The 23,135-nt window shown below is 64.0% G+C and overlaps 3 protein-coding genes across 6 annotated transcripts; 1 reads left to right on the forward strand and 2 right to left on the reverse strand.

The window, feature by feature from the left end:
• Positions 1–417: 417 nt before the first annotated feature.
• CFL1 (cofilin 1) lies at positions 418–3,443 on the reverse strand. Of its 3 annotated transcripts, none has more exons than XM_004618426.2 (4): positions 3,285–3,443; positions 1,382–1,689; positions 1,167–1,243; positions 418–1,028 (listed from the first exon to the last, which is right to left on the reverse strand). In XM_004618426.2, exons 1-4 carry the CDS (start codon positions 3,285–3,287, stop codon positions 916–918), a joined length of 501 nt encoding a protein of 166 aa, XP_004618483.1. In that variant the 5' UTR covers positions 3,288–3,443; the 3' UTR covers positions 418–915. The 3 variants fall into 3 exon arrangements, with proteins under 3 accessions (XP_004618483.1, XP_054998180.1, XP_054998179.1); XM_055142205.1 differs by lacking the exon at positions 3,285–3,443 and adding an exon at positions 2,816–2,956; XM_055142204.1 differs by lacking the exon at positions 3,285–3,443 and adding an exon at positions 1,885–2,270.
• A 610-nt stretch (positions 3,444–4,053) lies between these two features.
• MUS81 (MUS81 structure-specific endonuclease subunit) lies at positions 4,054–10,855 on the forward strand. 2 transcript variants are annotated; one of them, XM_055142201.1, is made up of 16 exons: positions 4,894–5,930; positions 6,037–6,166; positions 6,255–6,331; positions 6,708–6,806; positions 6,899–6,967; positions 7,217–7,302; positions 7,625–7,765; positions 7,857–7,952; positions 8,036–8,157; positions 8,241–8,338; positions 8,658–8,774; positions 8,846–8,941; positions 9,018–9,146; positions 9,374–9,477; positions 10,413–10,496; positions 10,571–10,855. In XM_055142201.1, exons 1-16 carry the CDS (start codon positions 5,796–5,798, stop codon positions 10,635–10,637), a joined length of 1,650 nt encoding a protein of 549 aa, XP_054998176.1. In that variant the 5' UTR covers positions 4,894–5,795; the 3' UTR covers positions 10,638–10,855. The 2 variants fall into 2 exon arrangements, with proteins under 2 accessions (XP_054998177.1, XP_054998176.1); XM_055142202.1 differs by lacking the exon at positions 9,018–9,146 and having other exon boundaries at positions 4,054–5,930.
• Positions 10,856–11,146: 291 nt separating this feature from the next.
• EFEMP2 (EGF containing fibulin extracellular matrix protein 2) lies at positions 11,147–17,133 on the reverse strand. The gene is made up of 11 exons (XM_055142203.1): positions 16,607–17,133; positions 16,247–16,358; positions 16,019–16,067; positions 15,381–15,584; positions 14,711–14,833; positions 14,431–14,547; positions 14,173–14,292; positions 12,696–12,815; positions 12,484–12,610; positions 12,055–12,250; positions 11,147–11,433 (listed from the first exon to the last, which is right to left on the reverse strand). Exons 2-11 carry the CDS (start codon positions 16,355–16,357, stop codon positions 11,272–11,274), a joined length of 1,329 nt encoding a protein of 442 aa, XP_054998178.1. The 5' UTR covers position 16,358; positions 16,607–17,133; the 3' UTR covers positions 11,147–11,271.
• Positions 17,134–23,135: the final 6,002 nt, after the last annotated feature.

Here is a 23,135-nt window from a genome sequence, read left to right on the forward strand (position 1 = left end):
CCCTGCCCAGTGTGCTAAACGCTCAGCTTGCTCCTGACGCACAGCAACCCTGGACCCAACCCGCCCTGAGTCAGCCACGCGGCGCCCAGGAGAAGGCAGAGGCCAGGGCTGAGGAGAAAGTGCCCACGAGGCAGCCCGGCCTGCTCACACAGCTGCCTTCCTCCGGGCAGGGCGGGGCAGCCATCAGGCCTGGCCTCTGGCCTGGAGGCGGCAGTTGGGGTCCCTGCAGCCTGCACCCCAGCTCCACTTTCTGAGCTAGCCAGGAACCAGCTGGGACCACCTGAGAACGTGAGCCTGCTGCCAGCTGGCCGGTCTCAGGGAGCAAAGAGGACGCATGGGGCCCTGGGTCCCCCACGGGGGCTCCTTCCTCTGCCTGCCTGTGGGCCCCAGCCCGAGACAAAGACCACGCTGGGAGGCTTTTTATTGTTGTGTTTTTTTTAATTGAAGGTCCCTTAGTGCTCCAGGAGCGGAGAGGCCAAGGGGAGGGGTGAGGCGCGCAGAGGGGGTCATCTCCACAACGTTCCATTACACACAGAACTAAACAGACGAGCACAGAGTCACTACTGTGGTTAGAGTTGGCAGCACGGGAAAGGGGAAGCAGGTGGGGAGGGGGGGTGTCGTTAAAAAAAATACAGGCCCCCCAAAATTGGGGTGCCTGGGGGGGGGGAACTTGGTCTGCTTCAACCCAAGAGGAATCAGAAGATCAAAAAGCAGTTTGGAAAGGCCAGAACCGTCGGGGATGGAGGGAAGAGGATGGTCCGGGGGATGGGGGGGCTGTTTGGCAAATGGGTGAAGGGTTTGCCCTCCCCCTGCTGGGATCCCCCCAGCCCCTCAGGTCTGGCAGGAAGGGGGCAGCCTGCAACCCCCATAGGCGGGTCGGCTGCCAGATGCTCCAGGCAGGGGGCTGGAGGGGGCTCACAAAGGCTTGCCCTCCAGGGAGATGACGGCGCTCCCCCCAAGCTTCTCTGCCAGGGTGCAGCGGTCCTTGACCTCCTCGTAGCAGTTTGCTTGCAACTCGTGCTTGATTCCTGAGGGGAGAGTGGGAGCATCTGTGAGCGGGGGAGGGGCTGTGGCTGGGAAGGAGCCCACAGAACAGATGGAAGACGCGTGCTCCCCGCCCTGCCCTTGGCGCCACCCTCAGCCTGGGCCCCCATCCTGGCCCTTACCCGTCAGCTTCTTCTTGATGGCATCCTTGGAGCTGGCATAGATCATTTTGCTCTTAAGGGGTGCAGACTCAGGGGCCCTGGGAGGGAAAGAGCATCAGAGCTGGGGCCCACGGCCCTCTCTCCCGAGGGGCAGCTGTCAGGACACCCTGGGCCGGCTGCTACCCAAACGTGGTGTAACCGCGTCCTCCTCGGCAGACCCCCTCCCCGGGGCTCACCAGAAGATGAACACCAGGTCTTCCTTCTTGCTCTCCTTGGTCTCGTAGGTCGCGTCATAGAGGGCGTAGCGGCAGTCCTTGTCGGGCAGCATCTTGACAAAGGTGGCGTAGGGGTCGTCCACAGTCTGGCCCACGTCGCCCACCAGGATCTCCTTGCCCTCCTCCAGGATGATGTTCTTCTTGTCCTCGCTCAGGCAGAAGAGCACGGCCTTCTTGCGCTTCTTCACCTCCTCGGGGGTGGACGACTTGCGCACCTTCATGTCATTGAACACCTTGATGACGCCATCAGACACAGCCACGCCGGAAGCCTGGGGGACAAGCCACACCCGCCCGATGAGGAAGAGCCTCCGGGAAGTGCTGCCCTTGCTCTCTCAGGAGAGGGTCAGGGTGCCACCGAGAAGGGCCCCCGAAGCCAAGCCACCCCCTCCCTTGACAGGTGCCACGTTTCCCCACCCACGTCGCAAAGGACCACACCACGCCAAGAGTCCAGAGGGCAAGCGGACCTGTCCTCAGGGCGAGCAGCGCCGTCCCCACCCTCAGGCTAGACACGGCGCCCCATTAAGGGGACCAGGGAACCAGGAGCCCCAGCGCCCAGCTCGGGGGGCCTGTCAGCTTCGAGACCAGAGTGCTGACTCAGCTTCCCAGGCCCGAGAAAGGGACCCGGACCCATCTGCCAGCAGCTACTGTCCCCTGCTCCCAGGCAATGCTGCGGAGCACACTAACTGCGCAGCGCTCGAACGCGGCTGTCACGCTGCAAGGGCCGTTACTCCCTACACAACGCTCTGCGGGTGGTCCCCACACCAGTGACCCCACTCCTGCGACCAACGCAGGGTCCAGGCCTCTGGCGGGGGGACACGACGCACGGCGCGCCCGAGACGTCAGGGCACAGCTGGGGACACCCTGGCCGGGACGGGGCGCCGGTCCTCAGCGAAATCGGTCGCGCCCCCCCTCCCGGAACTGCAGAGGAAGCGGGCCACGTGACGCCGCCGCTTCCGGAGTAGGCGGTGCCAGCGGCCGGCCCGGCCCGGTCCCCTCCCGGGGCGCAGCCCGCAGGCAGCGGCCGCGGCGCCGTCACCTCGGAGGCCGCTGGGGTGCGGGCGCGCGCCGGGACCGAGTTACACAAGCCGCGGCTCCCGCGGGCCTCGGGCCGCACGCGGGGGGACGGGGGCTTCCGGGCGGCGGCCGCCCGGGTCACTTCCCTAAACTCGGCTCCACCCTCGAGCCCCATCCGGGGAAGCGAGCGGCCGCCGCGGGTCCCGGGCTCCGGGGCCGCCGCGCGGGCCCGGCCACTGCGCACGCGCCGGCCGCCAGCACCCCGGCAGTCCGCAGGGGCCGCAGCCGGCGCCGCGGGCCCGCGGGATGGGCCGCGTCCACCGGGAGTCGCCCGGGAGCCCGCACCCCGCCGCCCCCGCCGGGCGCCCGCATCCCCGCCACCTGCGCTCGCCACCCGCCGCCGGCCGAGGGCGGGTGACGCGGAGACAGGAACAGCCTGGGTGGGGCGCGCGCGCCTCGGACGCTCGCGCGCTTTTCCTCCGCCGCCCCCGGCCGGGCCGGGGAGCCGCGTGTGCCCGCGCGGGCGCGCGCCCCCGGCTGGTCCCCCGAGGGGCGGGCGCGCGCGGCCCGGACCCCTCCCCCACGGCCGGTGTCCGCGCGGGCGCACCAGCGGGGTGGGGGAGGGGAGCGGGCGTCCAGGGGGCGCGCGAGCGGCGTCCGAACCGGCCTTCGCCGCCGCCCGCGGGCGCGCACGCGCGGCTCGCCGCCGCCCGCCCCTCGACACGAGACCCTCGTCCCGCCCGGGGCGCTGGGGGAGGGGTGCCGACGTCGCCCCTCTCCCCTTTGCGGCCGCGCGCGCAGCGACAGACTCGCAGCCGCCTCCCCTCGGACGCCGGGACTCGTCGCTCACCATGTTTCCGGAAGCGAAAAGGAGACAGCGAGGAGAGCTCGAGAAGACGAGAGCGCTGCAGCTGCTGCCGGGATCCGACTGAACGCGGCCTCTCCCGGCCCCTTCCGTTTAGTAGGAGCCGCACAATGAGGGGCGGGGCGGGCTTCCGGCGCTCCCCCCGCGGGCCGACGGGAAATGAAGTCCGAGGGGCCTGCGCCGCCCCCGGGCTCGCTGGGTAACAGTCTTTGCGGGCAGCCGCTCGCGCCGCGCCGCACTGCATGCCGGAAGTCTCCTCCCAGGAGGCGGGGCCGTGGTACGGAGAGCTCGCGGATTGGTCCGATTTTTCAGGAAACGCTCTGAGCTGAGCCAAGGCCCTGGCGCTTGGTAATATGACCCGAAAATGAGCCCAGACTTCGCGGCTTTTTACCGCGCAGGGAAACGGTTTCCCTAAGGTCCAGCTTGACACATTCTGGCTTCCTTGATCAGAAAGTCTCAAGTGAGTCAGTCTTTTGCTTTTCTGAATTGACTCCACGATGTACCAGAAATCCAGTCCTTGACTTAGGGAATGGCACGTCTAAGAATCTCACACTAATCATTAAGCACCCTCCATATCACCTAAAAAAAGTGTCTGCAAATTCACTAAAGCGGAAAACATACAAAAAAAGGGCAGCTCCAAGGAAATCTTTGAGAATAGAACTTCACACTTGTCTGGCAGGTTCACCAGGTAATAAAGGTAGAAGGGGGCAGGGGCTTTTTGCATCCAATTCTTTTTTCCATTTTTTTTTTCCTAGAGGATTTTTAGTTAAAAAAATTTCTTAAATGATTTTTAAAATGCGGCCACTGTTACCGAAGAGACCGATATTAAGTCGCACTTAAATTTCGTGTTCGAGTTGTTCGCCAAGCATATGTTTAATTTGATAACCGAAGAAAAGCGAGACGCAAGATCTGAGAACATCCGGTTTATTAAAAAGAAAACAGTGGGGGGGCTGCGGGGAGATCCCGGTGGCCTCGAACAGTAACTGGCTTCGCTCTCTGCAGGAACTTAAGATAGGCTCGCAGAAGAAGGGGCTGAGGGACCCTACACCACTAGCCCAATAAAGGGTATAACTGAAGATCTGGAAGCCCGATCTTCAACCCCAGAGAATGACGCCCAAGAGCACAGCGCCCGCAGAGCATGCCGGGACTTGTAGTCGGAGACACTCCGCGGCTCCCGGGTGCCTCCAGTGGAGGTCGGGCCGCGGCCCCCACCTGCCCACCTGGGACCGCAGCTCGACCCCTTAACCCCCTCCTCCCGCACAGACTGCGTCCCTGCCAGAAGAGGCTGGTTCCACCTTTTTTCAAGCCTCGTAGTTTCCTAGAGCAACGAGAAGGGGGAGGGAGACCTCGCAGTTACCCTGGAGACGCGCTCCCGCCCGCCCCTAGCCGCGGGATGCCCTAGATGTCCTTATTAGGACAAGAGACATGGGGAGGCGGGGCGAACCCGAACGCCGGCTGGAGGCTCCTTATAAGGCAGCGTCGGGCGGGAGTCGCCGCTCCCGCCGCCCGGGGGTGCAGGACCGCGGCGGGGCGGAGTCTGGAGGGGCGGACCTGGCGCCTCGAAGCCCGCCTACCCCCCCCACCCCTCGGCTCCTTTCTAAGGCCCCTGACAGCCCCTCCGCCGCTTCCTACATGTCTCCCCCTCCGTGAGACCCTCATTCCCAGGTCCTCTGTTCGTGTCTCTCAGCCTGGAATCCATTTGTATGATCGTCCTCTTGAGCCTCCCGAGGCTCCTCCAGCTCCAATGAGTCTCAAAACCCGGGATTCTTACACTCAGTAGCACCCTCACATCTAACCGCGTGCCCCCCTCCGTCCCCCGGTACAACCCGCCAGGACGCCCGGCATCTGCTCCTTTTCCCCGCGCCCCCGACCCTGCCCGCGGGCCCCTCCTCCCAGCGCCGAGCTTCCCGCTGCTCCTCGACGCCGCGCTCCCGCCCGGCTTGGCAGCCGGCTGGGCAGCACCGCTTCCTCCGAGGGGCCCGCAGCTCCTCCTGCGCTCCTCTCGGGCCCTCGCTGGCTGGCCCCCTTCCTAGCTGTCCCTCCTGCAAACACACCTGCACCGATGCGTCCCCCAGCCCCACCTGTCGGGCTCTTCTCCCACCCAGCGCCCGCCGCCAGCGGGGCGAGAGCGCGGAACACCCACAGCCTCGGGTGCCCGGGCCGAGCGCCGGCCCCGCCGGTCCTCCAGGACAGCGGGGGCGCTGTGGGCCCTCTCGCGGCGCCACGGGGACCCGCTCTCGGAATCTGGCACGGGGCAAGGTTCGGGGTGCTGGAGGCGAGAGTCCGAAGGCTGATCCTAAACGGGGGTGGGAGGGGCCGAGCGGGCCGCGGCGCTCCCGCCCGACACCTGCCGCTTGGAGGGAGGCTCCGCGCTAGAGACCCCGCGGGGCCACGTGACCGGAGGTCCCGCCCCCGCCCCGCCCGAGCCGGGTGTTCGAGTCCCGGGGCCGCCCCACGGCCGCGGGAGACGGCGCCAAGGGACCCGCCCCGCGGCTCATGGCGGCGCCGGTCCGCCTGGGCCGGAAGCGCCCGCTGCCGGTTTGCCCCAACCCGCTCTTCGTCCGCTGGCTGACCGAGTGGCGGGACGAGGCCGCCAGCAGGGGGCAGCGCACGCGCTTCGTGTTTCAGAAGGTGGGTCCCGGGCCGGCCCGACGGGACGGGTGCGGGCTCTCCCCCCCCTCCGCCCCCCTCCCAGCCGGGCCCGGCCCGACGCGGTTCCGCCCTCCGCCCCCCGCAGGCGCTGCGCTCCCTGCGGCGGTACCCCCTGCCCCTGCGCAGCGGCAAGGAGGCCAAGATCCTCCAGCACTTCGGAGATGGGCTCTGCCGCATGCTGGACCGGCGGCTGCAGCAGCACCGGGCGTCGGGCGGTGAGCGCGGGGCGGGGCCGGCCCCCAGGTGCAGCCCCTCTCAGCCCCTCGCCCGAGGGCAGAGCGTCACCGCCTTGGCCTTCCGCAGGTGACCGCGCCTCGGCCTCACCGTCTGGAGCCCCGAGCCCCTCCGGGGAAGGGCCAGCTGCAGAGGCGCAAACCCAGGTACGCGACACCTGGGTGCCAGTGAGGAGGGGACGCGCGGTGTGGGGCAGAAAGTTGGGGAGCGGGGGGAGTCAGAGCCTCCGGCTCCCAGAACTAGCGGTCCTGGCCCCGGCCGGTCACTGGGAATTATTGGGCTGTCTGGGGGAGCCAAGCTTTGTAAGTTGTGGGGTCACCAAGCTTTGTAAGTTGTGGGGTCACTTACTGTTCTGAGTGTTGCGCCCTTAGCGCCTCTGCCCTGCGCCAGGCACTCACGCAGTGCTGGTGTCCCCGCCCCTGTTGAGCGCAGCCCCATCCTGTTGCCCCTCTCACAGAGGGGATGCAGCAGCGCGGGACCCTCAGCGCCTGGGTCCCCAGCCTCAGCCCCCTCTCTTTCCAGGCAATGACCGAGGCCACAGCCCGGGGCCGCGGCAGCTACTGGCCAGCCCGGCACTTGGGGGCTCGGGCCCTGCTGCTCTTGCTCTTCCGGGAGCACCTGGTGAGTGCCTGGCGGGGGGGGGGGGACGGGGGTAGTTTGGGGAGCTGGGGTCCCTCACTCGGACCTCACCTGCTCTCTCCACCCTGCGCCAGAACCTGGATGGCCAGGGCTTCCTCACCAAGGAGGAGCTGCTGCAGAGGTGTGCCCAGACGGCGCCACAGGTGAGCAGCGAGGGGGGGGGCTGCGGGGACCCCCCGGGTGTGGGGTTTTTTGAAATCTTTTTTCTTTTCGGGTCACACCCGGTGATGCACAGGGTTACTCCTGGTGGTGCTCAGGGGACCATATGGGATGCTGGGGATTGAACCGGGGTCAGCTGTATGTAAGGCAAACGCCCTACCTACTGTATTATCACTCCAGCACCCCCAGGTGTGGGTTATGAGGTCCCTAAGGGTCTCTTGCTCCATGGGCAGGCGCCCCCTGGAAATGCCCGAGCCTGGCCAGCCCTCCGGACCCTGCTCAGCAGAAACCTCATTCTCAGGACCCACCAGCCGGCCAGGTGGGCAGTGTGGAAGGAAAGTCTTGCACCCCCCGCGGCTAGCATCTGCACTGCTGGGACTGAGAGCTCAAAGTGGAGTGCAGGGAGGCGCAGCGCTGCTAAGGACCCAGCTGGGGGTGCAGGCAGGGTGGCTTTGCCGAGACCCAGCACGGGGCAGGCTCAGAACTCCGGGAGTGCAGGAGGTCTCTCTGGGGCTGGCCTATGTCGGAAGCCGTTACGGCACCCCCTGAAGTGGCCCCCAGAGGTGCGAGTCTCCCCTGGCCTTGATGGCAGGCAGCAGGGGCGAGTGGTTGCAGTGACCGTGTTTCTCCCTGCCTGCCAGGTACTCACTGACCCCGGAGGGCCTGGCACTGGCCCAGAAGCTGGCCGCAGCGGAGGGCCAGGGCTCAGTGGATGTGGGCCCTGGGTCAGAGGAACCCCCCAGGGAGGACCCCCAAGAACCAGGAGAGGCCTCAGCTGAGTGGTGAGGCAGGGAGCAGGACGGGGCTGGGCTGACCCCCCCCACCCCATCACCCACCCATTGCTGAGCTGCCGCCCTCCCCCGCCCCCTGCAGCGGAGCCAGTGGAGGGAGCAGGCAGCTGGCCACGCTGGAGCTGAAGCCTGGCGAGTACCGGGTGCTCCTGTGTGTAGACACTGGGGAGGCTAAGGGGTGAGTGCGGAGGGCGGGGGAGGCGGACGGAGGCCCCCGCGCCCCCCTGCGTGGCCCACCCTGACCTCGCCTGGCCACTGCAGTGCAGGGCACCGGGCCGAGCTGCTCCGGGAGCTGCAGCGGCTGCGCGTGGCACACTCGGTGCGCAGACTCCACGTCGGGGACTTCGTGTGGGTGGCCCAGGAGACGCAGCCCCAGGACCCCGGTAAGGCAGAGGCCAGAGTGGCGGGCGCGGCGGGGCCCTGGGCACGACACCTGCTCACGGGACCCTCCCTGTCGCCCCGGCAGCAAACCCCCGGGAGCTGGTCCTGGACCACGTGGTGGAGCGCAAGCGCACGGACGACCTGTGCAGCAGCATCATCGACGGCCGCTTCCGGGAGCAGAAGGTGCCGCCCCCCCCGCCGTGTCCACCCAGGACTCGGGGGCACTTCTGGGTGGCTGGGGACTCCAGCCAGACAGCCCCACTCAGATGCCCCCACTCCAGATCCCCAGAAGACCCTGTGGGGGGTGGGCAAGGTGCAATATCTGTGCGGCAGCCCGGCCCTGCCGTCGGGGCGATGAGGCCCAAACGTCCCGGAGAGGGCCTGGGGCCTGTGCTGGCTGCCGCGCCGAGCCCAGCCAGGGAGCCCACGGAGGTGCTATGGGGGCTTGACAGGTGGCCCCGGGATGGGGGGACACACACTCGACTTTTCCCTCTCCCCCCAGTTCCGGCTGAAGCGCTGCGGCCTGGGGCGTCGGGTGTACCTGGTGGAGGCCTTTGGCTCCATGCAGAACCTCAGCCTTCCCGAGAGCACGCTGCTGCAGGCCATCACCAACACCCAGGTGAGGGCGGGCCCGCGGGGGCAGTGCCGGGGCTGCTGGAGCCCCCCGCTCCCTGGCCCTGTCTGTTGCAGGTCATCGATGGCTTCTTTGTGAAGCGCACAGCAGACATCAAGGAGACCGCGGCCTACCTCGCCCTCCTGACCCGCGGCCTGCAGAGGCTGCACGAGGTGAGCTGGGGCCCGGACGCAGCCCCCGTCCCCGGCTGCCCCACTGAGGCTGAGGGTCTTCATCCTGTCCCCTCAGGGCCACACTCTCCACAGCCGCCCCTGGGGCACCTCTGGGGACCCGGCATCCGGGGCCGGCCCCACGCCAAACCCCCTCTGCTCCCTCCTCACCTTCAGTGACTTCAATGCGGGAGCCATGAAGAACAAGGTGAGGGTGGGGAGGGGCCCCAGGGGTGGGGTGAGTGGCCCCGAGGGCCCCCTGGGTGTCAGCAGACCCCGCCCAAGCCTTCGGGTCCTCATAGACAGCCAAGAGCTGCCGGGAGAGAGCCAGGCACCCTAAACTGGTGAGGGGCCTCCCAACCCCATAAGCTCTTTCTCCCGCGCTGGCCCGCCGGCCCTTGCCCCCATGTCACGGGCCACCCCCTGTCCCCGCAGGCCCAGTCTGTTCGAGAGGTGTTTGCCCGGCAGCTGATGCAAGTGCGGGGAGTGAGCGGGGAGAAGGCGGCCGCGCTGGTGGATCGCTACAGCACCCCTGCCAGGTAGGCCCGCTGCACACCCAAGAAGGGCCCCCGGCCCCCTTAGGGCCCTGCACTGGCCCCAGACTAGGTGGATTGGTCTGGCTCTAGAGAGAGCCCCAGCCGAACCCCTGGGGGCTCGTGGAGACAGGCGGTGAGGACAGCGATAGCCAGGGAACCCATCTCAGCACGGGGGAGGGAGATGGTGGTCCTGGTACAGCAGAAAACGCTTTCTGGGAAAGGCGCTTGGACCAGTGGCCAGACGGGCAGTGTGAGAGAGAGGACAGTGGGTCGGGCAGCTGTCTTGGCCACGGCATACCCGGGTTCAGTCCCCAGCACCACCAGGTGTGATCCCTAAGCCAGTCAGGAGTAAGCCCTGAGCTCTGCTGGTGTGGCCCGAAAACCAAACAACCTTAGTGTCCCCTGAGCATCACCGAGAGTGCTCCCTGAGTGCAGGGCCAGGAGTAAGCCCTGAGCACTGCCGGGGATGGCCCCAAAACAAAACAGAATGGCCACAGAGGGGCCAGAACGATAGTACAGTGGGGAAGGCGTTTGCCTTGCACACAGCCGACTGGGGTTTGATCCCCAGCATCCCATAAGATCCCCTGAGCACTGCTGGGAGTGATTCCTGAGTGCAGAGCCAGAAGTAACCCCTGTGCGTCGCTGGGTGTGACCCAAAAAGCAAAAAAAAAATAAAACAGCCAAACAGAGTGAGCCCTGTAGTCCGCCACAGTTAAGCCTCAGAAACTGCAGCGTGGAGGCTGGAGCAATAGCACAGCGGGGAGGGCATTTGCTTTGCACACAGCCAACCCAGGTTTAATTCCCAGCGTCCCACATGGTCCCCTGAGCACCGCCAGGAGTAATTCCTGAGTGCAGAGCCAGGAGTAACCCCTGAGCATCGCCGGGTGTGACCCAAAAAGCAAAAAAAAACAAACTGCAGTGTGCCTCTCGCACCCCAGCCTCCTGGCTGCCTATGACGCCTGCGCCACCCCCAAGGAACAGGAGATGCTACTGAGCACCATCAAGTGTGGACGGCTGCAGAGGTGAGCGACCGGTGTACCCCAGAGGGACAGGGGCTGCCCGGCCGGGCCCCCCGTCACCAGCCTCTCCCCTGCAGGAACCTGGGCCCCGTGCTCAGCAGGACCTTGGCGCAGCTGTACTGCAGCAGAGACGCCCTGACCTGAGCCACACGGCACCCCTGCCCCCACCGCCCCAACCCGGGGCCTGCTGTGTTACAGAGGGACTCCAGTATCCAGGCCAGGGGGAGCCCTGGCAGAGCAGAGACTGCTCGGGGGGTGATGGGGGGGGGCCCTGCAGCTCGGAAGCTACTCTGGGTTCTGAGGGTTCTGGGTCACATCAAGGCTGCGTTGCCCCGGTCTGGTGCTGGCAAGAGAGCCATGGAAGCGGTCACGAGTGTGCGTGTTTCTCTGCGCCGATGGGGAGACAGGGCTCCGGGAGCAGCGGGGCTGTGCCCAGATGGTGGGAGTTGGGGGGAGCGGGGCGGGGGGTTGCTGCACTGCACCCCTGCAAACTGACCTGCCCATTTTGGAGCAGGTTCTGGAGCCACTGCCCCTCCTCCCCTTGGGACTCAGACCAGTCCCACCTCGGGGCACAGCAGGCAGTGTCACCAGCACCCACCTCCCCGTCCCCCGCACGGCTTCACTGCAGCAGTACCCAGCCACCTCGACCACCGGAGCGCCGACTTTCTCCCTTTATTGCCTCTCTCTCACTGCCCCCACACACCGTACACAGAACACATCAACCCTCCCTGAGCCCCAGAGCCGGGGCCACCCCTTCCCGGAGAGCTGCCCCCCCTCCTCAGAAGGCATAGGCCCCCACGAAGACGGTGAGTCTCAGGACAGAGCTGGCCCGGTAGCTCATGAGGGAGTTCATGGTGACCATCTCGAGGTCCAGCACGTACTCCCGGGGGCCCGTCACAGGCCGGGCAAGGACCAGCATGGCACTGACATTGTTGATTTGCTGCAGAGCGGGGGACATGCCAATGGTGTCAGCCCGGGCACGGGACCCTCTCCCATCACCTCCATGCCCGTGTCTCCACCCAGACCCACCTGGCTGTGGGGACAGAGACCACCCAGCCGGGCTGCCGCGCCAGCTCTCCAGCTGGACGCACTGGCCCCATGAGTCCCCCACGCTGCAGGCTGGAAAAGCCCGCGCCCCCAAAGCGTGCCCCATTTCAGCAAGGGAAAAAGGCATTCTGGTAGCAAGTGACAACCCTCACTGGGAGCCAGAACTGCCTGGTCCCGACAGCTCCACCTGAGGGGAACTGGGGTCTCCCACCACAGGCCCCCCGCGCTTGCCTGTCTGCAGGGCTGCAGCCATCACCGTGGCAGCCGCCATGCCTTTCCCTTACTCCAGCTAGGGAGCCAAGGTCCAATACAGGGCCTGGAACCCAGTCCCTGAGAGCTGCAGGGGAGGACAGGTCTCCCAAACATAGATGGCAAGTCGCCCCCATCCCTGCTGAGACACCCCTACCGCCCTCCTGCAGCAGGGCCGCCACCAGGGGGCGCGCAGGGCGCGGCCAGTGTTGGCGCTGGATTCCCGTTTCTACGGCCACTTGCGGGAGGGGAGGGGGTGTCGTACCCGAATATAGAAGTCCTCCTGCGAGTTCCCGGCACGGATCTGGAAGGCGTTGTAGGCGCCGGGGTAGACGGAGGTGGCCTGGATCTGGAACACGTCGGCAGGCACGCTCCTCTCCGAGGTGATGCTCATGTAGCGGTGTACGATGGACGACGGCTGCTCCCGGCACAGGGGGTTGGAGGCCGGACAGAGGCAGCGGCTAGAGGCCCCGCGTGGGAATATGCATGAGGGCCCAGACCCCAAATGGCCCATCTCCCCCAAACTCGCGGTCCTCGACGGATCCTCCCACTTGTGCGAGACACGAGCGCCCATGGTTAGGACTACAGTTCCCATCAGGCCTCGGGGCACTCTCTGGCCAAGTAGGTGCCGCCCCGCTGCAGGGCCCTCTGGGAGTTGTAGTTTCTAGGGTTGCCTGCCACGGTGTTGACTCACTTGTCGGACACCTGGACATAGGGCTCCACGCAGCGATTAGTGTCCACGCAGCGGTAGCCCCCATGGAAGTTGACGCAGGTTTGGGCCTCAGAGCACTCATGCACACCCGACTCGCACTCGTCAATGTCTGCACCAGGGGAGAGGGGCTGGAACCCGGCGGTCAGGCTACCAGCCCCTCACGTCACTGCCCGCTCCACCTGGGCAACCTGTACCTTGACAGAGGCGCGTGGCCAGCAGCTGGTAGCCCTCCGGGCAGTGGCAGGAGAAGCGGCCTGGCTCGTTGACGCAGCGGTACTGGCACAGGTAGCTGGAGTAGCTGCACTCATCGATGTCTGCGGGAAGGTGGGCGTCAGGGCATCGCCCAGGGCAACAAGCCCTGAGACACACTGGCCTTTGCAGAGGGTGCGCCCCTAGCGGACTGAGTGTGAGAGCAACGGTGTGGGGTGGGCAGTACGAGACCCCAGCCCCCGAAAGCATATTTGGGCACAGTGCTTTGAAAGAAGGCCCACCTAGCCCACAGACTGTCTCGGACCCCAGCTGTAAGATGACGCCAAATGAACCACTTTAAAACCTTGGAGGCCAGAGCGATAGGACAGTGGGGAGGGCATTTCCCTCTGAGGTGGCCAACCTGAGTTCGATCCCCAGCATCCCATATGGTCCCCCACCCCCACCTAGAGCGGCGCCAGGGGTAATTCCTGACTGCAAAGCCAGGAGTAACCCTTGAGCATCACGGAGTGTGACCCATCAAGTCAAAAATAAAAATTGAAAAACCCTATTGAGTTCGGGCACCTTCGTTTTCCCAGTCCGTCAAAGGGGAGAGTGTGCCAGGGAGTTGGCACAGTGGGTAAGGCTCTTGCCTTGCACGCAGCTGACCCAGGTTCCCTGGCACTGTATGTGGTCCCTGAGCCTTGCCAGGAGAGATCCTTAAGCACAGAGCCAGGAGTAAGCCATAAGCACAGCTAGTGTGAACCAAGACCTACCCCCCACCCCCCCAAAAAAAGGAGTGGGACAGCCCAGAAGAGCCCAGAACATCCAGCCTACTTCTCAATAGCTTGCCCAGTTCCTGCTAATCGCCTTCAGCCAAGCGCCAGACAGGCCTCCACCCAGGGTCCCCCCTGCTGCCTCACTCAGTGCCAGGGCCACAGAGCAGGACCTGGCAGGTAACATTGCCAGCCAAGGGGCAAGAAGGCCAGGGTGGAGCCAGCTCAGCATCGCCTGGCACCACCCTGGCCTCGCCACCTCACACAGGTCAATTAACTTCTCCAGTGAATCATCGGCTACGCGGGACTTATTAGCGTTTTGTAATCCCGCCCGACAAACCTCGAGGGAGAGATCAGTGTCCTCATTCTGCAGAGGAAGGAGAAAGTCCTACTCACCTCCTAGGTTTGCTGGCAGGATTAAATGAGGCCAAGTAAGTGAGGGAAGGTTCTGGAGAAGGGGCAGTTCAAAGTACTTCAAAGTGCCACTGCTCGGGACCGTTCGTCTCTGCTGTCCCTTGCCACTCACCCCTCCAGGCCACCCACTTGACAAAAGTGACCGGTTCCCAGTCCAGCTGGGCCAGACCCCCCCGGGGAGAGGTACCCACATCCTTGCTCGGGCTCTGCTCCCCCCTGGGCGCTGGTGGCACGGGGATACACGGGAGATGTGTGGGTATAGGAAGTCAGCAAGGGGGCGGCTGGGGGGTCTCACCGCTGCAGGAGAAGCCATCCCTGTGTAGCTCGTAGCCCTGGTGGCAGCGACACAGAAAGGTCCCATAGGAGTTGAAGCAGCGCTGCTCGCACGGGGCCCCCATGTCACACTCGTTCACATCTGGGGGTGCAGGAGGAGGGGGCACAAAGGGGCGGGTGAAAGCCAAAGAGCAGCTGAGTATCCCACTTCACCAGGGCTGGTCAGTAAGGGGGCTTCCCGCCCCCCCACCCCCCCGCCCAGGCCTGGGCCCAGCCTCACCCACGCAGGAGCGGTTGTTGGGCCCCAGCTGGAAGCCCGGCTCGCACTGGCAGCGGAAGGAGCCGGGCAGGTTGACACAGCGGTGCTGGCAGTAGCGGTAGCGGCACTCGTCTATGTCTGGGAGGGGACACGCGGGGGGCGGGGGTCAGCGGGCCCAGGGCTGACGGCGCGCCTGGGCTCCCCGGCGGCGGTGGTCTTGGCTGGGTGTGGGGGCGGTCACAGCCTGAGGGGGCGAGGACACTCTCCCGAGTGTCAGATGCCAGGGCGCGGCCGGACTCACCCACACACTCAGGTCCGATCTTGCGGTAGCCGGAGGGGCAGGTGCACTGGTAGGAGCCGGGCAGGTTGTGGCACTCCTGGCTGGGGCGGCAGTCATGCAGAGCGTGGGCACACTCGTCCACGTCTGCGGGAGACAGCATTCAGCCGCAGCGCCCCCAAATAGGAGCCCGGGGGCAGCTCCTTCCCCCAAAGCGCAGTTAAGCTGCCAGCCAGGCAAACAGGAACCAGGGCTCTGCTCAGACCCCCCAAACTTTGCCCAGAGGATCCCTCCACCCTCCAACGCCAACAAGGGCAGAATCCCAGGGGGCCGCAGTGGAAGGCCAGTCCAGGCCACGCCAGGTCAGCAAGGACCCCCCTTCCCAGTCCCGGGTTCTGTGTTTAGAGCACAGGCATGAAGAAGCCGGGCATGCGGGGAACGGAGTCGGGGTCCCCCCGCCAGCAGTTCTCGGGGGGGGTGGGATCTAGACGGGAAGGGGGCCCGAATAAGGGGGAGCTCTGGCACTGTCCACTTGGTGGCCCCCACACAAAGGAAGGTTCTGGATGCAGTGCGGGGGCAAGGGGGGCTCCGTGCCCCCACAGGCCCGAGAACACTGCAGAGCTAGGACGGAGTGTGAGGTCCGAGGCTGACGCCGAAGCAAGTGAGCTCGGTGGGCGCCAGGGCCCCCACTCACCCACACAGCTGCCCTGCTCATCGGGCTCGTAACCCGGGGGGCAGGGGGTCGGGTGGCGCGCGGGCGGCATGGGCGGTGGTGGCCCCTCGTGCAGGTCGTTGATGACGGCGGCCGAGCGCGGCAGGCACAGGTAGCCGCCGTAGTGGTTGATGCACTTCATCTCGCCCTTGCAGGCCTCGGGGATGGTCAGGCACTCGTTCACATCTGCGGGAGGGACCTGCTGGACTCGGCTGCGCGGGGTCCTGGGCCCGCGCCCAGCGGAGTCTGCAGGGCTGGGGGGGGGCTACTGCGCCACTGTCCCCATTCTCTGCCTCCAGAAGCGTCTCTCTCCCTCCCTGGAGGAGGAGGGCCGCCTGGAGGAGGGCGGGGCGCACCCACACCGGCAACCCCTGCCCCTGGCGCCCTGGGCAGAGCCGGCTGGAGAGCGCCGAGCGGTGGCCGGTGCCCAGCTCTGGGGCAGTGCCCTCTGCTCTCGCGCTAGGGGGGCGGGGGCAGGGCTCCCTGGGTTCTCTGAGCGGGAGGGGCCTGGACCAGTCCCCAGCGCTGGCAGAGGACGGGCCACTGCGCTCTGCACCTCCAGGCAGGGCGGCCCATCCCTTCCCAGTTCCCGGAGGGGCTCGACCCCCCCCTCCACTCACCCCGGCAGTGCTGGCTGTCCGCGTCCCACTCGTAGCCGTCTGTGCACTCCTGCAAGGGGACCAGAGGGGGCCAGTGGTCGCCCCTGCGCCCCTCCAACCACGAGGCGTATACCGGGGCCTGAGCCCGGCCACCCTTCCGGCCGGCTCCAAACAATGCCCCCTTCACCCACCAGGAGGAGCGTCCCCCAGCATCTGTCCCTCCCCAGCCCGGGTTTCCACTGTCCCCACCGTGTAGCTGTCCGGCTCCTCGGAGTCCTGGGGAGACGCGGCCCCCAAGAGCAGCAGCAGCAGCGCCCCGAGCAGCAGCGGCCCGGGCTGGCAGGAGGCGCTGGGCAGCATCCTGGGGCAGGGAGGGGGCGCGGGGGTCAGCGTCTCTGCCGCCCGTCCAGCCTCCCGCGCACGTCCGCGCGCGCGCCGGGGGTCGCGGAGGCGCCCCCCACGAAGAGGCCCCGCTCCTCTCGCAGGCCCGGGGGTTCGCAGCCCTGCCGCCCCGCCCCCGTCCGGTCCTCCCGGCCTCCCGCCCCGGGCTGCGGCCGACTGGGCCGCTGCTGGCGCCCTCCCCCCGCGGCCGGCCGCTCGGTCACTCACTCGGGTCCGCGACGTCCCGCGGCCCGGGCTCGGCGGCTCGGAGGCTTGGCAGCGCCAGCGGACGGACGGACGGACGGACAGACGGACGGACGGACGCGCGGACGGACGGACGGGCGGACGCGCAGCTCCCTGGACGCGCGGCCCCAGGAAGCGCCCCCCGCCCGCCGCCCGCCGCGCGGCCCACCCCGGCGCCTCCGCCCGCCCCTCGGCGGATTCCTGAGCCCGCGCCAGGGGGAGGGACCCCGACCCCCCGCTTCTCCGCCCCCGGCTGGCCGCAGGCCCCCACCCGGTCCCCCGCGGCGCCGCCGGCCGCGCCTCCCGCCCTGGACACTGCCCCTGGCGCCCGGCGCGCGAGCGGCCGTCGCTGAGCCCCGCAGAGTGTCAGCCCGCGCACCTGGACCCTCCCCCGCGCGCCCACCTCAGGGTCCCGGGACCCTGAGCCTCCTGCGTCCCCAAGGGTCGCGCTGGCACCCCCCGCGCCCTCGGGTCCCGGGTCCGCACGGGACGCCCTCCAGCGTTTGATGCCGTGCTCCCCGGTGGCCAGTCGCTCGGGAAAGACCAGAACTTTGCCCATCTTGCCCCCCCTTCCCTCCTTCCCCATCTGTCCCCCCTTCTCCCCTCCATCCGCAGGGCGTCCCAGCCAGGTGTCGCCTCCCTCGCGCCCTCCATCCTCCCGGCTGCGTGGGGTGGGGGGCGGCAGCCCCTTTGGGCCCATCATGAATGGAAGCCCCTGGAAAAGCCGGAAGGACTGAACCCGGGTGTGCCCAGGGCCGGGAGCCGCGGCCGGAGGGGCCCCCTCGCACCCCGGCCCCCCGGAGGGTGCGCCCGGGCGGGGGACGGGGCGGGGGCGGGCCCTGCTCCCAGGAAGGGGCGGGGCCAGACGGGAAGGGGCCGCGTGTCCTGGGATCCGGGGGGGGGGCCCTCCCTGCCCTTCCCACTTGGATGCCGCATCTCTTCGGGCTCACCCACGCATGTCTGGGCAGCGGCTGTGTGTGGGGGGTGTGGGTGTGGGTGTAGGTGTGTGGGTGTGGGTGTATGGGCGGTGTTTGGGGAGTCCGAAGGTGAGCCCCGAGGTGCCAGGGAGGATTGGGGAGCTCCTCCCCCATGCCCAGATTCTTCCCAGCCCCGTGGGAGAGGAGGCTAAAAATAAGAGCCCTTTAAAAAGCCAAAGGCAGTAATAAGTGTCGGCGCTGTGGGGAAATTGGACGGCGCACACGCCGCTGGCAGGCGTGTGAGCTGATGCCGCCACTTTGGACAAGTCTGGCAGGGCCTCAAAATGATCGCACTTCCCAGCACTTTGCCCTGAGAACTGATGCATGGACACGCGTGGACGGACTCTGCGCGAGGGGGTCATGGGGTGGAGCAGATCCAGCCCTGCAGAAGCTCCGCTGTGGACGCGAGCAAAGGGATCCGTGTTGACAGTGCTCCGCTCAGCCAAGGTGGCGAACTGGTCATTCGTTTAAAAACTACAAAAGCAGGGGGACCAGGGAGACAGCACAGTGGGTAGGGCGTTTGCCTTGCGTGCAGCCGAGCTAGGTTCAATTCCCAGCATTCCCTATGACCCCCTGCCAGAAGTGACCCCTGAGTACAGAGCCAGGAGTACTGAACCCTGAACTGGTGTGGCCCCCACCCTCCCAAAAAAAAGCTACAAAAATAATTTAGGGCCAGAGCAATAGTACAGAGGGTAGGATGCTTGCCTTGTATGTAGCCAACACAGTTTCCGTTCCATTTACAGACACATTGAGTCTAGATGAATCTTTTGTTGTTTTTTGTTTGTTTATTTGGCGGCCACACCTGGTGATTCTCCGGGGTTACTCCTGGTTCTACTCTCAACCATTACTCCCGGGGTGCTCAGGGAACCATATGGGATGCTGAGGATTAAACCCGTGCTGGCTGTGTGCAAAGAAAGTGCCCTACCCATTGTACTATTTGTCCACCGCCAATCTAGATGAATATTTGGAGGAAAAAAAAAAGATCCCAGATTGCAGAGATGGAGAAAGGCCTAATGGGTGACCAATTATGGGTATGAGATTTAATAGGGGGCAGAGATGCTCAAATTTATGGAAATGGTGCAGGCTATGCAAATTATTATTTTTTTCTTTATGGGTCACACCTGGCAATGCACAAGGGTTACTCCTGGCTCTGCACTCAGGAATCACCCCTGGCGGTGCTCAGAGGACCATATGGGATGCTGGGAATCGAACCCAGGTCAGCCGCGCTCAAGGCAAATGACCTACCTGCTGTACTGTTGCTCCAGCCCCAACAGGCTATGCAAATTTCCTATAAATCCCTATTTTTGGACAGAGATGTGCCTCCATGGTCGAGCACTTGCCTTGCATGTGTGAAGTCCTGGGTTCAATCCCTAGATATCTATGACTTCAAACAACAATGCTTGGAATTGTACACTTTTTCCTTCTCCCTTAGCGGTTGTTGCTAGCAGGAGGCATTGCGCACCGGTTGGGGCATCCCAGAGATTACACATTGTGGCACTGGGGATTTTCATAGGCAGAGCTGCCAGGACTGTGCTTGGCACGTTGGGATGGCACCAAGGCCTCCCTGAACCTGAGGCCTAAACAGGCTCTCTGCCAGCTGAGCTCTCCCTAGGGGCGCCTGAATCGGACACTTCAAAAGGGTGGAATTTATGGTGTGTGAACTCCATCTCAATGAAGCTGTTGTTTAATGAACTGGACTGACATGGTTATGGGGTTGGAGCCACACTCAGCTGTGCTCGAGGGTTACATCCTGCTTGTCACATGGAGTTGATCCTGGCAGTAATTTTGGGACCAGGAGCTTTGGAGGGTCAAACCCAGGCCCCTCGCATGCAAAACATGCATTCTAGGGGTTGGAGCGATAGCACAGCGGGTAGGGTGTTTGCCTTGCACATGGCCAACCTGGGTTCGATTCCTAACATCCCATATGGTCCCCCGAGCACCACCAAGAGTAATTCCTGAGTGATAAGCCAGGAGTAACCCCTGTGCATCGCCAGGTGTGTCCCAAAAAGCAAAAACAACAACAACAACCAAAAAAACATGCATTCTAGACTTTGTGCTATATCTCCACTCTCTATTTTATTTTGAATATATTTTTTTCCTTGATATTTTTGGGATGGGCTCCAGCTTCCCTCCCCACCCCGAGAAGAGCTCCCGCAGCCGAAGACCTCCGGAGCCTTAGGCACAGCCATGCTCAAGGCCCCTCTCCACACGTTTGGAAGAGCCTCACGCATGAAGGTACCGACAAAGGAACCCAGGTGTGTGGGACCCGGGGCTGAGACCTCCAAGCCTCCAAGCCTGCTTGGGTAGGGACTGGGCCTCTTCCACCCAGATTTCCCATTTTCCAGTAGCTAGGCGGTCACACCCAGGTACTGCCCCTGGCGCCGTGTAATCCCACCAACGGCCAGCATCCAGAGACTTAAAACCAAGCTCCTTTGCGGCCACGTGATATCTTATAGTTTACTTCTCCCTATGGGAGAACCTGGCAAGCTACCCGGAAACTCCCCATGGTGTATTCATATGCCAAAACCAGTAACAATGCTGGGTCTCATTCCCCTGACCCTGAAAGAGCCTCCAAGGCAGCATCGTTGGGAAGGACGAGTATAAAGGCTTCTAAAATCTCAGGGCTAGGATGAATGGAGACGTTACTGAGACCGCTCAAGAAATTCAACGATCAACAGGATGATGATGATGATGATGATGATGATGATGATGATGATGATGATGATGATGATTTTTTTGTTTATTTGGTTCTGGGCCGCACCAGTGATACTCGGGTTACTCCTGGCTCTGCACTAAGGAATTACTCCTAGTCATGCTCAGGGGACCATACAGGATGCTAGGGATTTAACTCAGGTAGGCATCTGCAAGGCAAGTACCCTACTCACCATACTATACAGCCCCCAATTATCCAATTTTATTTTTTCGCTTTTAGAGCCATAGCTGGTGATCCTCAGGGCTTGCTCCCAGCTCCATGCTTAGGAATCACTCTCGGGGGCTATATACAGTGCGGGGGATCAGACTCAGATTGGTTGTGTACGAAGCGAGAACCCTCGCCCTGTAGTAGCTCTCTGGCCCTGTTTTACTTTAGTGTTTCTTTTGTGTGGGGGGCTTTTTTATTTTTATTTTTTTGCTTTTTGGGTCATACCCGATGATGCTCAGGGGGTTCCTTCTTTTGTTTTTTTTTGGTTTTTTTGGGGGGGTCACACCTGGCGATGCACAGGGGTTACTCCTGGCTCTTCACTCAGGAATTACCCCTGGCGATGCTCAGGGGACCATATGGGATGCTGGGATTAGATCCCAGGTCGGCCGAGTGCAAGGCAAACGCCCTACCCGCTGTGCTATTGCTCCAGCCCCTCAGGGGTTCCTTCTGGCTCTGCACCCAGGAATTACTCCTGGCGGTGCTTGGGGGCACCATATGGGATGCCAGGGATTGAACCCGGGTTGGTTACATGCAAACGTCCTATCTGTGTTTTAGTTTTTTATAAAGGGCACATCCAGTAGTGAATATGTCCTGTACACACCACACTCGCTCTGGGCTCTTGGGGGCGTCTGGGAGCAATCCCCTGGAGTCTTACCATGACCTTGGAATGGCCTTCCCAGTCCAAGGCTGGTTATTTTGTGGTGCTCTCCCCAGCAGTACTCGGGAGCCTGGGGGCCGCTCCCAGCCTGAGTATCCCAGCAATACTCAGCCGAGCCGAGCTGTGCAGGCCTATTTGGTGCTCAGACTTGGCAGTGACCAGGTGGCGCTGCTCGGGCCTTGCCCGTGCTGGGGGCCCCATGGCCTACGGGAGGGGACTAAGGTCGCACCCTGCCTTTCCTGTGAACTCTCACACCAAAACTGTTCCGAGGGTTTTTTTGGTTGATTTGTTTGTTTGGTTTTTAGGCACACCAGAGATGCTCAGGAATCACTCCTGGCAGTGCTCGGGGCATTATATGGGGTGCCGGGGATTGAACCTAGGTTGACCGTGTGCAAGGCAAGCGCCTTATCACTGTGCTATCACTCCGGTCCTAGAAACTGTTAATTTTTATCTCTTTGAAGTGCTGGAGTTGAACTCAGGGTCCCTTTTATACAAGGCAAGAGCTCTATCACTGGTGTGAGACTGTTCTTATATTCAGTTCACGAGGCCCAGCACTCACTTTGCAAGCAGGAGGCCTGGGTTCAGTCCCAGGGACCGTGTGGCCCCCGTGAGCACTCGCAGGGAGCAGCCTCTGAATTCAGAGCAGTAGCCCCTGAGCACTTGTGAGTGTGTCAAAAATTAATTAAGAACTCTAGGGGAGGGCTGGAGTGACAGTAGAGCGAGTAAGCATTTGCCTGCACACAACTGACCCAGGTTCAGTCCCGGCACCCCATAGGGTCCCCCAACTACTGCCAGGAGTAATCCCTGAGTGCAGAGCCAGGAGTAACCCCTGAGCACGGCTAGGTATGGCCTCAAAACCAAATAGCAAATTTCTGAGGGGTTAAGGCCTGGGATACAGCTGATCTGAGTTCATTCCCCAGCACTGCTTGGTCCCCAGAACATTGCCAGGAGCACTGAGATAGGTGCAGCTGCCGAGTACTATTGGATATAACCCAGAGAGCCCCTCCCAGTCTCCGGCAAGCTCTTACTCAAGGGAAGAGAAGGGCCTGAAAGAAGGTCCAGGGGCTTCAAGCACCTTCCTTGCAAGCACGAGGCCTTGAGTTCTCGGTGCTGCCCAGGTGCTACCAGTTGATCCTGAGTGCTCTACTGAGTGGATCCCGGGACGCCAGAGGCCAGGAAGGCGGGTCCGTGGCTCAGAGAGGCCGGAGAGACAGCACAGCAGGCCAGGCACCTGCCTTGCACACATTTACCTTGAACACACCTGTATGGGTCCCTGAGTCTGCCGGGAGCGATCCCTGTGTGCAGAGCCGGGAGTAAGTCCCAACCGAGCACCAGGTGTGACCCCAAACCAAACAGAACTTCAGAACATCCCTTCTGCCAGCCCTGAGGGCACCAGGGCCTCCTCTGGACCCCACACAGCCAGGCCCAGCTCCGTGTGCAGAACCACAGAACCAGGACCCTGTGGCTTGGAGGGGCGGGGGAGGCGGTGCTGTGCTTGTCCCCAAACCCAGGGACCCTGCTTGCTATCCGCAAGGCCACGGGCACTGGGGAAAGTTCCCAGTGAGAGAAGACAAAGCAGCAGCTCCCTGGAATCAGCCCGTCCCGCAGAACCCCCCAAAATAAACGATTTCTCCTCCCCCAACTCTGATCTGGGCCTGTAGACAGAGCCCCAGTCCAGCCGCCCGCCCCAGCTCTCGGCTGGACATGGCCATCTGTGGCCCTCACTGCCGCCTGCTTCCTGTCCCTCAGGCCTGCACTTTTCTGTCTCAAACCTGTGATTACCCACCCGCTGGATCCCAGAGGCCCGAAGCCCGCTCTATACTGCAGGGGAGCTGGACAGACGTCAGCAGGAACTGCAGGGCTGTGGGGTACATTAAAGGTGGGGGGCAGGGGCTGGAGTGATAGCATAGCGGGTAGGGCGTTTGCCTTGCACGCGGCCAACCCGGGTTCAAATCCCAG

The sequence above is a fragment of the Sorex araneus genome, chromosome 6, assembly GCF_027595985.1.
Source record: "Sorex araneus isolate mSorAra2 chromosome 6, mSorAra2.pri, whole genome shotgun sequence".
NCBI classification, from domain to species: Eukaryota; Metazoa; Chordata; class Mammalia; order Eulipotyphla; family Soricidae; genus Sorex; species Sorex araneus.

What these genes read in the sequence shown, in the direction of transcription:
- CFL1 (XM_004618426.2), bottom strand. An exon ending in GACCTGGTGTTCATCTTCTG is followed by an intron (nt 1,244 to 1,381) that starts GTGAGCCCCGGG and finishes TTTCCCTCCCAG; the next exon opens with GGCCCCTGAGTCTGCACCCC. An exon ending in CATCAAGAAGAAGCTGACGG is followed by an intron (nt 1,029 to 1,166) that starts GTAAGGGCCAGG and finishes CTCTCCCCTCAG; the next exon opens with GAATCAAGCACGAGTTGCAA.
- MUS81 (XM_055142201.1), top strand. Translation starts at nt 5,796, where the DNA reads ATGGCGGCGCCGGTCCGCCTGGGCCGGAAGCGCCCGCTGCCGGTTTGC. An exon ending in GACACTGGGGAGGCTAAGGG is followed by an intron (nt 7,953 to 8,035) that starts GTGAGTGCGGAG and finishes TGGCCACTGCAG; the next exon opens with TGCAGGGCACCGGGCCGAGC. An exon ending in GCCGCTTCCGGGAGCAGAAG is followed by an intron (nt 8,339 to 8,657) that starts GTGCCGCCCCCC and finishes CTCTCCCCCCAG; the next exon opens with TTCCGGCTGAAGCGCTGCGG.
- EFEMP2 (XM_055142203.1), bottom strand. Translation starts at nt 16,357, where the DNA reads ATGCTGCCCAGCGCCTCCTGCCAGCCCGGGCCGCTGCTGCTCGGGGCG. An exon ending in TGAGCAGGGCAGCTGTGTGG is followed by an intron (nt 14,834 to 15,380) that starts GTGAGTGGGGGC and finishes TGTCTCCCGCAG; the next exon opens with ACGTGGACGAGTGTGCCCAC. An exon ending in AGGAGGACTTCTATATTCGG is followed by an intron (nt 11,434 to 12,054) that starts GTACGACACCCC and finishes CCCGCTCTGCAG; the next exon opens with CAAATCAACAATGTCAGTGC.